Here is a 17466-nt window from a genome sequence, read left to right as displayed (position 1 = left end):
TATCATACAAAGCTATTTTTTTTGATAAAGATTCAAGATCAGATACATGTGTAAAAAATAGGAAAATAATTGGAATTAACAGTTTACAAAGCGGTGGCAATGTGGACTATATGTTTGATACCTCCAATAGTATCTTGTCCCAATTAAAGGTCTTCAGAGCTTTGAAGTCAAGTGATGAAAATCATTGCATTTTTGTAATCAGGATTACAAAAATGCAATATTAACATGTTTTACTGAAGAAATGGTAAATAGTAGGCTTTTATTGCATAATGTGTCACACTCTTTATTGCAGAAATTATATTTTTGCAAAGTTCTGTAAGTTGCAGTATTAAACAAACAAACAAACAAACAAATACTGACAACAATATGTTAGTAATGCATTGTTATATGTTAATCACTATTAACATCTTGCTTGTAAAAACGTCCAATGAGGGATACATTGCTTTTTGAAGTATCAATCCCAGGTTACAGAAATCTGGCATATACAGAAATATGTTTCCAGGTGGTAATAGCTGACGGCTACTGGTGGGGCAATGAATCTACTCCAGGTTTCCATCTGGGGAGCTACAAAAGTGTTACACCTTGTATCCAGAATAAATCCAGGATCCTGAATGCCTCAGCTAAAACCTGGACTAAAACCCAGAGCAGATTCACAGACACCAGCTGCCATTACTTCCAACATATATATATATTCCCCGACACTTAAGTCAGTGTCCCTCCTCCATTTCCCAAATTGAAAGTGCAGACCAATAGCTCTTTTTCAGTTTTGTGAATAAGAAGCAGAAGGCAACCTACAGAATGATCTGTTAGCAGTGGTTCTCAACCTGGGGTCCCCAGATGTTTTTGGCCTTCAACTCCCAGAAATCCTAACAGCTGGTAAATTGGCTGGGATTTCTGGGAATTGTAGGCCAAAATCATCTGGGGACCCCAGGTTGAGAACCATTGCATAAGATCAACAGCTTGATATGCTAATATTTCTTAACCTAATTAAATTTTTTCCTCTACTTTTTTCCAAATATGTTTGCCATAAATCTTAGAATGCATGCCTACAAGGCAAGACTTGCTTTATTTTACAAAGTGCTAAGTGATTTTTAGATGATTTATTATATTTTATTTTGGTTGAGCACATAATTTGCTTTGACTTTCAATATAAACAAAAACATATGTTTCAAATACAAGAAACGCATATCATCTGAAACAGAGGCTATCCTGAAGAGATCACGAATAAACAGAAACACACCACAAACAAACTCACACATGGGATGATCTAGAATACTGTCAGACCCCAGGCAGCTGGGCACCATACACGGAGGCCAGTCTCTATCTAATATCTTTATTAAGGAAATGTATAAAAGCAATAAAAACAAGTACTAGGAACAGGACTACAAGGCCCATGGGGCATCACACATACTACGACAGGGTTCTGCTAAAACAGTGCTGAACAAACTTTTTAGCATAACTGAAGTCTGAGTTTGTAATACTTTCAATCACTGTTTTGTTATTTATTTGACTTCCTATTCAGTTCATGAACTATGTTTTACAAGGGAATGACAGATCCAATTAAATGATGTGTGTGCTTTTGGAACACTACACTCTTTCTCAAATGTAGTTAGTTCCAGTCTGTCTGAAAAATTATTCACATCATCAAGAGGTCTTGGAATTAAATAGCAGTTTTGGAATTATATCTTGGTCTTTATGGAAGGGAACACAGGAGCATGATTAAAGGGCTATGAGTAAACATATGTCCCAGCAACAGATTTGTTTCCTAATGGAAGATTCTTAAATACAATGCCTCCTGAAGCACCTGGAGACAGGAATTGATAAAAATCCAGTTATTCTTCCATCTCAAAAGCAGCAGTCCTGACCATCAGTCTTAGCAACAAAGATTTGGAAAAAAACATGCTCATAGACAGTTATTCTTTGCATAATGAAGGGGCAAACTGCATGTTTGTAATGATTTTTTTCTCCTTTCAGGTTTGCCATCATTGTGATTTCTAATGAAAAGTACATCTTCAAGAATCATGGAGAGATCAGGCAACTGGAGTGAAGGAAGTGTTAGAGAGGCCTTCTCAACCTTTTTCCTGTCCTATGAAAGTTCTCCACCCTCTTGATGTGATCCTGGGCAATGACTATGAATGGCTCATGGAATCATGAGTCTATTCTGGGTTTCAGTCCAAATAAGTGATCTGCTGTGCTGAACCTATAGAGTTCAGCATCTTAGAGAATTCATATAAAATACAGGTAAACACCTGGATTGGATTCACTGCCAGACAACACCTGACAAAAAGGAGTAATATCCTATTAGATCAGACGAACCAGTGCTGCAAATAACAGAGGTATGTCTACTACCTCCTGTCTCCAGAGCATGTGCCAATTGATCTCAGGCACCTTCCATTAAAGAACCTTGAATGGTGACTCTCCTGAAAAGAGAGCTCTACCCCTGAAGACCCAGAGCTTGAAAAATATATTTTTTGGATTGCAACACCTGGGAAGGAGCCAGACTGGCTGGAGAATTTTATGAGTTGTAATTCAAAAATGATTTTTTTGTTATTCCCTTTACACAAGAGGCCCTGATTCCCCATGGCCTGCTCACCAGTGTGGGAGATTACAGGGTCATAGGCTTCAGACTTTGAGGCTTCCAATTATTGAAGAATGGTCATAGACAGGGAGGAGAATAAAAGGCTTTTAAGTGACTGCTGATGCAAAAACTGGATGAGAACCCATCCAAGGTCTTGTAATTCTAGCTCAGCCTGCTGAGGCTAGATCTGCTTTGCCTCAAGTGCATCCTAGCAGCCCCATGATTTCTTCTTTGCAGTCTGCACAGGACAAATCCTCCAGATATTTTCCATCTACCAGAGAAAAGATGCAAAGATATAATCTCTTTCTCTTGTAGCAAGGAAAACAGCAGGCGAGCCATTATGAAGAAAAATAGTGCAGTGGAAAATGTTTACATACTTAACCACACTGTTGCTGTGTACAAGATTACAGCTTTGAAGAGTACAGTTTGTTCAAACAACATTAGAAACAAAGTCACAGAACCGTCTGTGGCCTGTAATTTGGTCTTGACATCCATTTGTCTTAAGCATATATTATCTATGTACAGAACCAACAACCAATGCAGGATAATATAACACAATAACATATTTCTTTTGAAATATACAATGGCATTTTGCACTTACTAATACATAAGTTAGATAGTAAATGGACAAACACAGAGGAAAAAAAAATCCAGAGAACTGCCTTTTAGAATATGAATGGAATCAAGGCTTTTCTTGATCTTGGGTAGCTGCTGAATGTCCTAACATAGTACCTGAAAGAAAAGGGATAAAACATAAAAATACAAATAGTCTATATTACATCATATAATATCTTTGCATAAATGTTTTAAGAAAACTGAATATCAGGATTTTTAAAATAAAAATTAAGAATATTTCTTATTGCCATTTTAAAAAAATATATTCAAAAATGGTTTAGGACTGGAAACCTTCAGTAGGTTTTCAAATTACATGAGCAGATGGTGCATATTAGGAGAACATCACATTAGAGATCACACTAAACCATGAGAAAGAATGATTAACTGTGGTCTAGTGTAGCTTCCTTCAATCTGATGTCTTCCAGATGCATTGAACCATAATTTCTTACTGTCTAATCAGAAACCGAAATCACAGTTTTAACAGAAGTAGATTTGAAAACTTACTTCATCTCAGAAGGTTGCTGCACTAGACATGGGAGTGAATTCAAGAACTTAAACTGAGTGCAGAGAAGACAAAACAAATACAGACAAGCAGCTCTAAAAATACCTGGGAAGTCTTTATACTTCCAAGGATTTTTCCCCCTGTCTAGATATAGCCTTACATTTCTCAGTTGCAGTTTTATCTTTGGCTAAATTAGAATGTACATTAGCAAGCTAATAGGTTAAGTACCTCTAAATCTGTTTTCCTTAACTCAGTGTTCCTCTCAACAGTTTTGGGCTTGTTTCTTCAACACCCATGAGCCTTCACCCTTGATTGTGTTAGCTGAGGCAGATGGGAGTTGTAATCCAAATTATCCACACACTCCATGCCCAGCTGGTGGCAAGACAGAGTCTACAGCAGTGGTTCCCAACCTTTGGTCCTCCAGTGTTTTGGACTTCAACTCCCAAAATTCCTAACAGCTGGTAAACTGCTTGGGATTTTTGGGAATTAAGATCCAAATCACCTGGAGAACCAAAAATTGGGAACCACTGGTCTACAGAGTCCTGCTGGGCAAAAACTGATTCTACCCAGTTGGACTGCTGCCTTCCTTTCCCTGTCACCACTGCTAGACAGGTGCAGAGCTTTGCGAGAGCTCCTAGCTGTTAGTGGGCATCCCATGCTAACATCAAGAGAGGTGCCCATGTCACCAGGGATGGCCAGAAACTCTCCTGGAGCTCTACAGCTATCTGTAGTGACAGCAACATTGACCAAATCAATTTCCTTTCATTGCACTGATGAGGGTAGGGAAATCAGGATGATAGCAGAGACGAATATGGACAGTGAACCATTCTGCATAAGATACCGTTGGGCTGTCCACACTGAAGTGCAGGGCTTTGCTTAAACTCCAGAGTATCCTCCAACTTTCCTTAGCCTGGTTTAACTCCCTGTTAAGGAGTAACTTTTCATTCAGTGCTGGCAATACATCCTATGTAGACCAGCCCTTGGTCTCAGTAGAAATTAAGGGAAAGCAATTTCTGAAACACTGCCTATGTCAAGATGTGACATTTGATCAGAGGAAGGTGCAGGAGAAAGAATGTAAGGGATGTGGAAATCTTAGATATATCCAGAAATAATCTCCCTGCAGCCTGATCCCAATAGGAAGCATTATGAATGCACCAATGTGGGTAGCTTAAATGTACATGATTCAGGGTGAAAACATAAAACATGTGAAAAATCTGAATCTGAATATTGTGTAAATTTTGGAATCCCAAATGCAGTGTGGGATATACGAGTCAGGACTGAGTTTTGATAATGCACACAGGACTTACCATTTCTTGTTACATTCAGGAAATCTTAAATCATGCTACCTATACATACCTGATATTGGCCCCAAAAGCAACACACACAAGAACATATATAAATCTATGTTTTGTGCTAAAGGCAAGAAATGAAAGTGAGGAGGAGCAATTTCAATAGAGCAACCCCTAGTGCTGTGCTTTCATCTGACTGGGAAATAATTAAAGGATGCATACTCCCACAGCTATTCCATATTTTCCATTTCTGAAACAGCAATTAACTTTTTCAAAGTGTCATGAAAGTTCAGTCACTCTCATTTGTTTATTGCAAATAGCAGTCACTATACCAGTAGTTCCCAAATTACAAACATCCAACTTACATACAACTCCTAGTAAAAATGGGAGTGAGACAACAGGAAGTGAGAAATCTGCTCCCAGGAAGGGAAATTCACTCCTGAAAGAATTATCATGGGAAAATGGTGTCTCCACTAAAGCTTTATTGCCAATCCTTGTTTCCACAACAAGCCAACATTTTCAAAATCCAATTATCACAGGGACAGAAAATGAGGTGAAATCTTCTGACCAGGGGCACAGACAGCTAAACAAACATTACAGTGGTTTTAACCCTTCCCTATGTGATCCAAAATGGGAAAAATAATTTTAAAAAATCAACCAGAGTTACACTTTACAAATGTACCTGTTCCAACTTACATATAAATTCAACTTAAGAACAAACTTACAGAACTCATTTTGTTCATAATCCTGGGACTTCTTTTATACAGTTTCTTTCGAGATATAGGCACACCTTGGTTAACAAAGCCTCAGACAAGAAGTTTCTTTTACAAAGTCTTTTAAAGCTTCAGACCCATGTTCCTCTTTGTCTAGCCCTCTCTCTCTCTCTCTCTCTCTCTCTCTCTCTCTCTCTGTGTGTGTGTGTGTGTGTGTGTATTAAATCAGGACTGACTTTGGGAGGATGGTGAAGGAGCGCTGATGAAACAGAGTCTTTCTTTACTGTAATGCCTCCACCTTATTAACTGTAAGTATACCTGCAATACGAAGCAATTTGAAAATTTTCTCTTTGTAATACGATATGTGACAAATAATGCATCCATGTACTGTATATTCAGCTCTTGATGCCAAAGTAACCAAATAATGAATGCTGAATCAGTTCTAAGTAATAACTGGTTCCCTAGCCAGGCAGTATGTAAATAATAAAAGACAGAAATCATTGAAATACCTGTGGTGGTGGTAAGCACGTGGCCCAATGCAGCAGAGTGTGAAAAGGGCAAAGGCAAAGGCAGGAAACGACCAGGTTGCTACAGCATAGCCAAACCATTCTAGTATCTCACCGAAGAAATTTGCTCCTGATATGTATGCAAAGAGTCCTCCTGCATAAAAGACAGCTATTATGAACACATTTGAACAGTAAAAGCTGTTTTTTAAAGTTTATCAGTTGCACATGCAAGGATTATGGCTAATGAATGACTGGAGCCAGGAGAGCACCATGCTACATGTTTCAAGCTGTAATAGTCCCTGAAACAATGAATTGCTGCTGAACCATATATTCCCAAAGGCTGATTCAACTCCTCTGAACAATAAGCTGAAATCAGGGTGTATCTCTGGGATGTTTGGAAAAGAAGAACATACCTTGTGGAATTTTGTATGTGAGCTCTCCAGGTTTCCTTAGCTGGCGCAGAATGTGATCACTGTGGATATTGATTCCTATGCCAGACAGAAACAACAAGAGACCTAGAAAAAGAAAATGAAGTGTGTATACTTTGGGTGGCTTCTTGCTTTAACACCTATGTTTAAACAATTAATTTTGTTAACCACAATTAGAATATCCTGGCCACATTCATCAGGCAGGCTGATGAATGGCCTCTCAGGAAGACACAAATGAGGCATTGTACTTCATCCAGAGAAAGAACAGCAACAAGGTGTTGCTTCATAATTCACCTCTGGGAAAAGACATAGTCTGGATCTATCCTTTGATGAAAAAAGTTGCTATTATTTTCCTTTTTCTTCTCCTTTTGAAATGTGTTGGTTAGGTTGAATGCTCTGCTGAGGTGCTAACTTATCATTCAACATCTTTCCAGGGCTTAAGTAGAATTTAGGAATTTTGTATGAGAAATACCATCCATCACAGCCACATATGAAGTGTAGTGGCATTGCTCCACAGATGTAAATAATAGACAGCAGAAACCCACAATGGAGTGTGTGCCTGCTGTAATCCTGCCTGAATTTTCAATTCACAGATTATTATTGCCTTTCATGTCACCATAAACGTGCCATTGTCAGGGATTTCAGAAGGAGCTTTCTTGGTGCTACTCCTAAGCTTGCACATTTTCACCAACCTTGTCTTGAAACTCTATTGCATAAGCTCCTACACTCCGGGTTCCAGTATTTATTACTGTTCAGGCTATTTATTTATTTATTTTATTTACAGTATTTATATTCCGCCCTTCTCACCCCGAAGGGGACTCAGGGCGGATCACATTATACACACACAGGGCAAACATTCAATGCCCATAAACACATCAAACAGAGACTGAGACAGACAGACGCAGAGGCAATTTAACCTTCTTCTGAGGGGATGTTCAATTCTGGCCACAGGGGGGAGCAGCTGCTTCATCATCCACTCTGACGGCACTTCCTCATTCCAGGTCGTAAATTAGTTAAACTTGCCTCCCCACCCAGTGGTACTTTATTTCCTACTTGATAGATGCAACTATCTTTCGGGTTGCTAGGTCAGCAACGAGCAGGAGCTATTTTTAATTTTTAATTGACAGGTGCTCACCCCCCCACGGGCTGGCCTCGAACTCATGACCTCATGGTCAGAGTGATTTATTGCAGCTGCTCAACAGCCTGCGCCACAGCCCGGCCCCTGGTTGTTTGATGATAGTGTTTTATGTTGTTATGATGTTATTTTAAATTTTGTTGAGTTATTGATCTATGTCTGATCGGGCTTGTCCCCATGTAAGCCATCCCGAGTCCCTTTGGGGAGATGGGAGGAGAGATACAAAAATAAAGTTGTTGTTGTTGTTGTTGTTGTTGTTGTTAAACAGTATATGACACATGAGGCTAAGGTTGCATTTTTAATAGGACATGTTTGTAATTGAGGAATTTTGGTATTTTGAGTATAGCTTTTGTTGTGCTGATTATATTTTATTTTTAGCCACCTTAGGCACAGTTTTCAAATAAATAAACTAACAAAACCTGGATGCTTAACTGAACTTGTGCACAAAGAGATGCCTGTGGCACTAATGTTTGAGTTTTTGCATTTTGAATCAGAAACACAAGTGAAAGTAAATAAAAACCTATGTATGCATGTAATATATATAGTGTGAGATGCAAGAGGGAGCAAGCAAAGTTGACAAGGTGTGAACCATTTAAACACACAAACACAACGCCAACATGAACAAAATCAAAACAACTGTTTGTGTATTAAAACATGAATAATTATATCTCCCACCTTGGAAATGTCTATGGACAACACTGACTCTTCAGCTTAGAAATTGAGATGAGCACCAACCCTCAGAATCAGACACAACTAGACTTTATGTCAGGGGAAAACCTTTACCTTACCTACTAAATAAATGCTAATAAATGTGTGTGGGCATGCACCTTCAAGTCACCTGTAGACTTATGGTGACCCTAAGAATTTCATAGGATTTTCTTACGCAAGCAATACTCAGAGGTGAGTTTACTATTTCTTGCCTCTGAAATATAGCCTATAGCACTTGGTATTAATTGGTGATCTCCCAGCCAAGTACTAACCAGACAGGGTGTGGCCCACTAAATATTAATAAAACATAGGAAATATATATCTGGTCACTCACGGAAATGTACTGAGTGACACTCAGCAAATCAGTCTTACTTATTTTAATTGGAAGGTAGCTGCAATGGCAAATCTGTTCAGAGTATATCTTATGAAAAATCTTAGGAGAGGTTTTATCTAACAGTCCATTGGAAGGCACATAACAATAATACATATACAGTATTTGTTTTTGCTCTTGCATGGAAAGATAGCTAGTCTTTTTGGGATAAAAAGAAGGGAAGGAAGATAGCAATAGAAGTCTTGTGGCATTTGTAAGTCTATTTCACATTCCTCTTCCTCAGTTATACTGATGGAATACAACACCAAAACATCAGGTATAAGTGAACATGGTTGTAACTATGGAATGAAGTTTATAAAATAAATTGTGTCATTCAGGAAGCATCAGTCCTTCATTTGAGTCAATTCCTAGAGCATATTTTGTAGGAGTGTATCAGGATGGGTGAGGAGAAAGGTAACACTGAAGAAATCCAGAAGCTGCCTCCTAAATAACAACTGTTTGAAATGGAAATAACTCCCTCTAATGGTTGGATTTTACCAATACACAATGCATACATTTTATCCTCTACATGTGTTTTTACATATTTTATTTAAGTATGTTTCAGAATAAACAAAAATTTGGGGGCATCATAAAAGTGAAGCAATTTTACAAAATGTTCTTTCCTTTTGGTATTCAAATTACATTTTTATAGCCTTGACATTTAGACAAATATTGTGGTGGGCCCTTTGTGATTACACACTTCTACATTTGGCAGAGCTCAAAATGGCAAGAAGCTTGACATCATGGAACTGTAACTACCTGATGTAAATCTTAGGCTGTTGCACCAGTCATCAGGGTATTCAGCACAGTAAATCATGTAGTAACCTTGCAGGAAGCCATTGTAGGTACAGAACAGGATACCAAAATACAGCGTCTTCAGTGGGAAAGGCCTTCCTCTTGTAAGGAATGAATAAATGAATGTCCTGAGGTTAAAAAAAGACACATATGCATAGACACATATTAAACATCTGGAAATACCAATTATTACTGTCATTCTGTAATAACATAACAATGCAACATAACGAGAAGAACATAGTAACTGTTCCAGTGACAGCAGATGCCACCTGGAATCCCCATTTTCATTTCAGGCAGATCACAATTACCTTGCAATGATTTCATGTTATTTAAGGATTAACACCTACTACAGACTTTATCCAACTTCAGCTTCACTTCTACTAATGAGATAAGCACAGGCTGAATATGTGTTTTATGATGTATGCATTTCTAATCAGCATGCATCGACTATCAATAGTAAAATGAGCTAACAGGAGTTAGTAGGAACTCAAATACATGTCTGGACAGATTTCATAGCAGGGCTGCCTTAGTGTAAGCTTTGCCCTGAAATGGCAAGACATGACTTCTGAGCTTGGAATATAATGCTTCAGAAACCAATGCCTTTTTGCAAAGACCTTCTGTGTGGTGTCAAACACAGCACTCCTCCCCCCCCCCCCCCCCCCAATTATATTTAATTTTCTCACTAGGACCGCAGCAGAGACAAGCTGTGGAAGGCAAAAACCTTTTTATTTTTGAATTCCCACTTTGTGTACATTCGAAGGTCTGAAGAAGCTCGGCAGCAGTCACTGGCCCCTGGGATGTCCTTTTGAAACAATATTTCCTTTTCAGTGATATTGTTCCCTAACACTTCAATAAATGTGAACCTTGGTGCGTTATCCTCTACTTTTGACTACTTTGTATCTCTTTCTGCCTCCCTGAGTTTATTCCTTCTATTTCTGCCTTCCACAGCTGGCCCTGGTGGCCACTGGGTCACATGGCTCTCATGGCCCCACAGCCTTCGGAGAGGGGCTTATTCTCTCTTCTCCACACTAACCACCCCTTTGTCTCCCCAAACCCCTTCATCATCTCCCCTCCCCTGTGGGTGCCCCGGTTCCCTTGGTGGGAGCTCCCGGTATCCATGGATCCTTATTTTTCCTATTTAATGTGTATATTTTATATTGCTAAGGCCCCTGGTGGTGGCGCAGTGTGTTCAAGCGCTGAGCTGCTGAACTTAAAGACCAAAAGGTCCCAGGTACTGCTCCGTCGGGAAGGTAACGGCGCTCCATGCAGTCATGCCGGCCACATGACCATGGAAGTATCTACGGACAATGCCAGCTCTTCGGCTTAGAAATGGAGATGAGCACCAAACCCCAGAGTTGGTCACGACTGGACTTAACGTCAGGGGAAAACCTTTACCTTACCTATGTAAAAAACATCTTTGAAGAAGTCTTCCACCATTCAAGACCTTTTGGTGACCTTTTGTCAGCACCTCCTGACTCAGGAAATCCCCTCCAGCCATTTTCCTGGGCATCATTTCGATCATAAAGGCTTCAATCACCCATCATCTTCGGGCCAGTCCATCTTGACTGGCCTCATAGACCCAGCTGCACCTAGGACAGTGGTTCTCAGCCTGGGATTCCCAGATGTTTTTTGGCCTACAACTCCCAGAAATCCTAGCCAGTTTACCAGTTGTTAGGATTTCTGGGAGTTGAAGGCCAAAAATATCTGGGGACTCCAGGCTGAGAACCACTGACCTAGGACAACAGGAGTTGGACCTCTGTGCAGCCACTTGGACATAGCAATGAACATTTATCACCCGGCATTCTCTTCCCTGGCATTGGGATGGCTTGCCCCATTTTCCACGATGCCATTTCCCCCTTTCCCAGGAACAGACTCTTAATCCAATCATCATGGACAATATGCTGCTTTGAAACACAATAAATATTGGTGCAGAGTCACCCGATCTTCTCAGTCGGGGCTCATTAAAACAATCACCAAGTCAATAACCTGCATGGGACCTGTTGGTCCCGCTTTGTTTGTCCTGGATGTAATCCAATCATAAAACTATGTCTTCTTTGTCTGGAGTTGCCATCCTGCCCCCGTCAACCATTGGAGAGTGGAACTCTGCATTGGAAGCGGGGAACATTCTCCTATTGGCCAGCAAGTGATGCAGTCCCACCTCTGCAGGGAATTCTCCCTCAGCTGTTCATGATGTCAGCAGAGTTCAATCAATCATGGTGAAGCCAACTCCAGCTGAGGTGGGAGCAGGAATTTCAAAAGACTAAACTGTAGAAAAATGTCTGTTTCTCACTGTTATGGCATCTCAGCTTACTTTGGCAGATTACTGCAAACTGGCATCACTTCAGCTAACTTGAATAAAATACCTTGGTGGCTTCCTCTTCAACTTGGTGAGATTTTTTCATTTGGGAACATTGGGTTAGCTTCTTCATCTCGCCAGGCGCATGGATCCACAGGCAGCCTGTAGCCAGTGCCGGTATCTGCTTATTGGGACTCTGTATCCATGCTTTAGGTGTTGCTATCTGCAGCCCGGATCTCACTATCTGCAGCTGTCTTAAATTGCTGTATTTCATGTATGACCAGATTATATACAGCAGTCTCAACCCGCCATCTTCTAGAAATAATGGATCACAGCTCTCATAGCACAATATCCAGTCCAATACATACAGAGTTTGCCAGATTGGGCCGTATATAACAAACCATTCTTTAACACTTGACTTCAATGGAATAGTTGTGATCTGTGTCAGGATGAATTATCACAGATCTTCAAGGTTTATTTGGGACACAGACAGCAAAACAAATACCACAGAAGTGTTAACTCTTCTCTATGCTGTCCAAAGCTCTCTCCCCCCCTCTCTCTCCCTCTCTCTCTCCCTCTCTCTCATACACATACACACATTGCCTTTAAAATTAGGAGAAAAAATAGGCCATTATTAAGCTAAAGCACAGAAAATAGAGATTGTTTGAACATGGCACAATAACTGTTTGAAGTGTGCAATTTTACACACTTTCAAATGTACGGAGGTGATGGGACTGTAGAAATATTAGCATAGTCAAAAGATGCAAAACTTAACAATTTATGCAATAGAGGAGGAAACATAAGGTTTAAGAAGGGAAATAACTTGGCAGACTTTCAAAATGAAAGCCAATCAGTTCCCAGACCAAACAGACCAGGATCTCTGCCAAAACAACAGTAACTCAGTAGACATCCTAATAAAGAACTAATTGGTTTGTAGAACTAAATGCTTGGAAGATTATCGCAACTATCCACCATCACAGAGCTTCATGTAAATCTCACTAGGGCATTTTGTGCACCCCAGTTCTTAGAGGATTGAATAGTTTCCAGAAACTAGCAATTGCCTTGGTTTGTTTTCTTGTCAAAGGAAGTTATGGGAGGGTGTATTATTGGCATATCACAAAATGTGCTTGGGCATTTGGAATGAACATTTCCTACTAATATATGAATCACAATTGGGCCTTCTTTAGCAGTAAGACCTCCACATTTCACAGGTAATTAAGTTGCAAATTCTTCAGTTTGGCAAGCTCAGTTCCAGACAAACGGAAATATCCAGCTCAACTAGTAAAGCAACAGTTTTGGTTAGTTTCTAGAACCTGTAAACAGGCCTATAGCGAGGGGGGGGGGGGGTTAGGGGTTCACCCACCCACCCCAAATGTTTCAGGTTGTAAAAAAAACCTGGTTTACTCATGAATTTTAACTGGTTAACCAAATCCCCATGCCAAGTCTATGAGACGCAAAACATTAAGAGTCCCTCCAGTCACTATCTCAAGCAGATATTGACAGGTTTGTAGCGGGAGGGGGGGATGCTAGGGGTTCAACCCCCCCCCCCCGAAATTTTCAAAACCCCTCCCGAAATTTTTTTCTGGCTACGGCCCTGCCTGTAAAGATTCTCCAGGAATCTACACAATTTCTTATTTAGCTTCCACTTTCTTTTGCAGTCGCTGTGGTACCAAGGCCCTCTCACACACACTCCCCAACCTATTCTGCCTTGCATCCATCTTCTGGATAGAAGCAAGTTAATTCATTATCTCACCTCTCTATGTGAGAGAGAAAGAATAATTCCCTCAATTTCACCTTGATCTGGAAACAGGCCTTTTCATTAAGATTTCTGTCATGAGATGTTATCCCATGGGTGGCAGGGAAGGGAGGGAATGGAGGAAAGCAGGGAAAAGCATCCTTAATCTACTCTGGCAAGATCCATCTTCGGAGATGGTCTGCCCTCCCATGACACTTCCCCACTTTCCTCTGCTTCCTGCTGTTGCCTTCGATTAGGAGTTAGGGGAACACCCCACTCCTGAAAACAGACTTTTCTCTCCATATTTTCATGCTGGTGAGATGGATTTCAACGCACAGCCACTGAAAGTCGTGGGAAGACATATATTGGCCTCCGTTACACCAGTACATGAAGATGATGGGAAAATGGGAGAAATTTAGGGTGGGATAATGTCCTTAAATTCCAAATTAAGATTCTATCTCTATGTTTGAACAACAAATTATGAGTAACTGGTTTCAATACGTGATGACATTACCAAGGGCTGTTGTAAGTTTTTTTATTTATTTTGGCCTGGAAACCTGAAGGCATGGGACAATTTTGGACTGGCCCCTTGCACCGATCTCTTGCAGCGGTTGATAACGCAAAACTTTTACTTTCATTCACAGTGCCACCCCACCCACAAAGCTCCTATTGATCTACAATTCCTAGAATCACCCAACTACCAGAGCTGCAGTAAAAGAAAAAGAATTATCCCAGGCTTAGCCTCGCTCTGCACTAGATCCTTATAAAACAGCTGCTCTTCTTAATACTAGGAATGGATTTTAGCTTCAAATAGCTGGCTTTACTGTTTTGACTCAGCATCCATGTTGCTTTTTCCAAGACTATAAACACCCTCAATATTCATTTATAGGACACAATTTCCAGAATGAAGGATATTTCCAAGTAATTGTGGAGAGAAATGGGCTTCAAATTTGGATTTGTATAGCTGTGAACTTTTTTATATGGTGTTAGGCTACAAAAGTATAGCCTTAGTTGACAGATGTAACTCTGCAATAAAGTTTCATTTGGCAGAACTACCTTCAACTCAAAACAACTCACAATGACTCACAAATTTAAAATAATTACGCCTAATTAATGCAGTGTATGTAGCTACTTTTGCAAACAATGTTCTCATGAAGAAGGCCTAAGGGGTACAAAGTGTTCTGAGATATTGAATACTTACCTCTCTATTGTTTACTTAAACTTTAATTTCCTCTCAGTAATAAGTATTGCCACATCCCTTTGTGGTCTTTTTTTTTAAGTATGCATATTCATACTGAAGTTTAATTTGCTATGTGGAATAAATCTACACAGATTCATGAACCCCTGCAGATGGATGATTTAATAATGGACTTACTGGATTAACTTCCTTTCCCCAACTTTCTAAATGGATTTACAATGAAAAGAGGATCCCTGCCTCCCAAAATTACAGATTAAAATCACTATATGATAGCTAAGATAGGATGTGATCTTTGGCAATTTTAAGCCGCAGAACAAGTATTTACATCCAATTTCTCTTCCAAATAAGAGCAATAATAGCAGGACACAGCAGGCTGTCTAGAATGCTAATAAATTTTCTGTTTCAGCTTACCCAGCCAGTTTTTCCAGATGCTTCCCCTCTGTCTAGAAAACCAAGTACAGTACAATTTTGTAAATGAACTATTATAATCTAACAGATTCTGCACATTAATGGCCAAACAAACCACTGCAGCACTAAATCTTCTATGTATATAAAAGGCTTTTGACATCATGGCGACGCCCAAAACAACAAAACCCAAAACCCCCCAAACTCGAAAATTATCAACACAATCCATCATCCTCACATCAAGTAAGACACAACACAATTACACTAAAAACACTATCACAAGACCAACAAAAAGCCAAAAACCACAACAGACGATATACGCATGCGCACAAACACAATCCTCCAAACCCTTGCCATGCGTGCGCACACACACAATGGTCACCCCCTCCCTCACCCTCTCACCCCACCTCCACCGCCGCCATCTTTGAAAAAAATTCATCACATACCCCTTGCCCAGAAGCCTCTGCCAGGCCCCTCACCCTCTCCCTCCCTCCCTCCCTCCTGGGCCCCGGTGGGGGGGTACCTGCTTCCCCGGGCGGAGGGAGGACTCCCGGAAGGAGGCTGACGGCTGGGCCGTAGATGGGCCTTTGGGGACCGACCGAGCGAACCACCCCTGAGACTCCCTTCCTCCCTCGGAGGACTCTGCCTCGACCTGAGCCTCCACGAGGGACGGAAGGAGAGGCAGGCAGGCATTCAGGCCGACTGGCCGCCACAGACAAGCGGCACAGGAAAGGAGGAAAATGCCGACCGACCCCACCACTGCCTCCTCACTTTCATGAGGACTGTCCCCACCCACCCACTGTGCGCCCCGCCCACGCCGCCCACCTGGCCGACCCCACCCACCTCGCATTACCTGACCCTGCCCGCCCTCCCTCCCTCCCCACTACCAGGTTAACCCTCACAGACCCGGCCTGCTCCTCCTCCTCGCACCTGCCTTCATCCCACAGGACCCAACAATCAAGCAAGCAAACAAGAGTCCAAAACCGGCAGACTCAGGGCTTAACATTAATATTAAATACCCTTCAAACCCTGGCTGCATCCTGCCTGGGAAATCCTTTGTGGGGAAATATAAGCTGGCCCTATGACTCTCTCCTCACGTTTCACCCACATCTATGTCAGGTATCCAGAGGTTCTGAAATATCTTGGAAACTAGGCAAATGGGGTTTATATATATGTGCAATAATGTCCAGGGTGGAGGAAAGGACTTTTCTCTTGAATGTTGTAATTGATCCACTTGATTAACATTGAATACCCTTGCACCTTCAAACCCTGGGAAATCCTTTGTTGGGAGATGTAGCCTGCCCCTATGGAACCCCCCCATGGCGTAATGGCTTAAACCCTTATGACTTCAAGGTTGGGTTCCTCTTCCCACAAATCCAACCCGAGAAGACCACAGATAAGCTCCTGCTGTCACCTCCACCTCCATGCGGGGACAAGAGAAAACCCTCCCACAAGGATGGTAAAAAACCATCAAAACATCCGAGCAACGTCCCCCGGCAACGTCCTTCCAGATGGCCAATTCTCTGCCCAACAAAACATTCCTATAGCCACAGCAATGCATGGCCGGGCACAGCTAGTATCATCTGAAAATAAGATATGGTGAGCCAAAAAGCATTTAGAAGATTTTTATTTCCATTAGCAAACCATGCTGATACAATTTTAGAATCAACATTTCACTAAAACAGAAAGGAAAAGCCTGGTCAGCAGAAAGCCAAACGGGCTTCAGATAAAGTTATTTTGGAGGACAGGGCTGTGGCTCTTAGAATTCCCCAGCCAACTAGTTCAGTGCCTTGTGGAAGTTTAAGATTCTGAGATAGTTGGTCCGTGGATCAGCCAACCTATATTACAGTTCACCAAGCTGGATTGCTGTAACAAGTGTTTATTTCTTCCAGAGTCTAGAATGCCTCTAGTCTGTAAACCAAATCCCGGAATCTATCCATCTGGAAAACTGCCATATTTTGTAGAAGCTTCTCTCCTCAAGCTGTTCTTCTGTATTGGAACTAGATTCAAACAGTCAAGGTATTCCTCACACAGCTAGCGAAAAACAGTTGGGTAGCTAACACAGAAAATGTAATTTCATTTTGCCTAATTTCAAATGCACAGATCATGTTTATCAGGCAACTGGAAATTCCAACAACCAACGTATTTTTAACAGAGAAATTGCCAAAGATTTTCTACTCCAAAAGAGTTTTC

The 17466-nt window shown here is 41.0% G+C and overlaps 1 protein-coding gene across 1 annotated transcript in view; it reads right to left on the bottom strand.

Annotated features, from left to right (window-relative positions):
- Window positions 1-267: 267 nt before the first annotated feature.
- Window positions 268-17466, bottom strand: part of srd5a2 (steroid 5 alpha-reductase 2) — a 42231-nt gene continuing 25032 nt past the window's right edge. Inside the window, exons 2-5 of the mRNA XM_003215965.4 lie at window positions 9604-9767; window positions 6617-6718; window positions 6207-6357; window positions 268-3310 (exon numbers count right to left, since the gene is read on the bottom strand). Coding sequence (XP_003216013.1) covers window positions 3244-3310; window positions 6207-6357; window positions 6617-6718; window positions 9604-9767 — 484 coding nt within the window. The 3' untranslated portion in view covers window positions 268-3243. The remainder of the gene's footprint in view (window positions 3311-6206; window positions 6358-6616; window positions 6719-9603; window positions 9768-17466) is intronic.

This window comes from Anolis carolinensis, chromosome 1, assembly GCF_035594765.1.
Source record: "Anolis carolinensis isolate JA03-04 chromosome 1, rAnoCar3.1.pri, whole genome shotgun sequence".
Taxonomy (NCBI): domain Eukaryota; kingdom Metazoa; phylum Chordata; class Lepidosauria; order Squamata; family Dactyloidae; genus Anolis; species Anolis carolinensis.
This window is presented reverse-complemented; position numbering and strand designations above follow the sequence as displayed.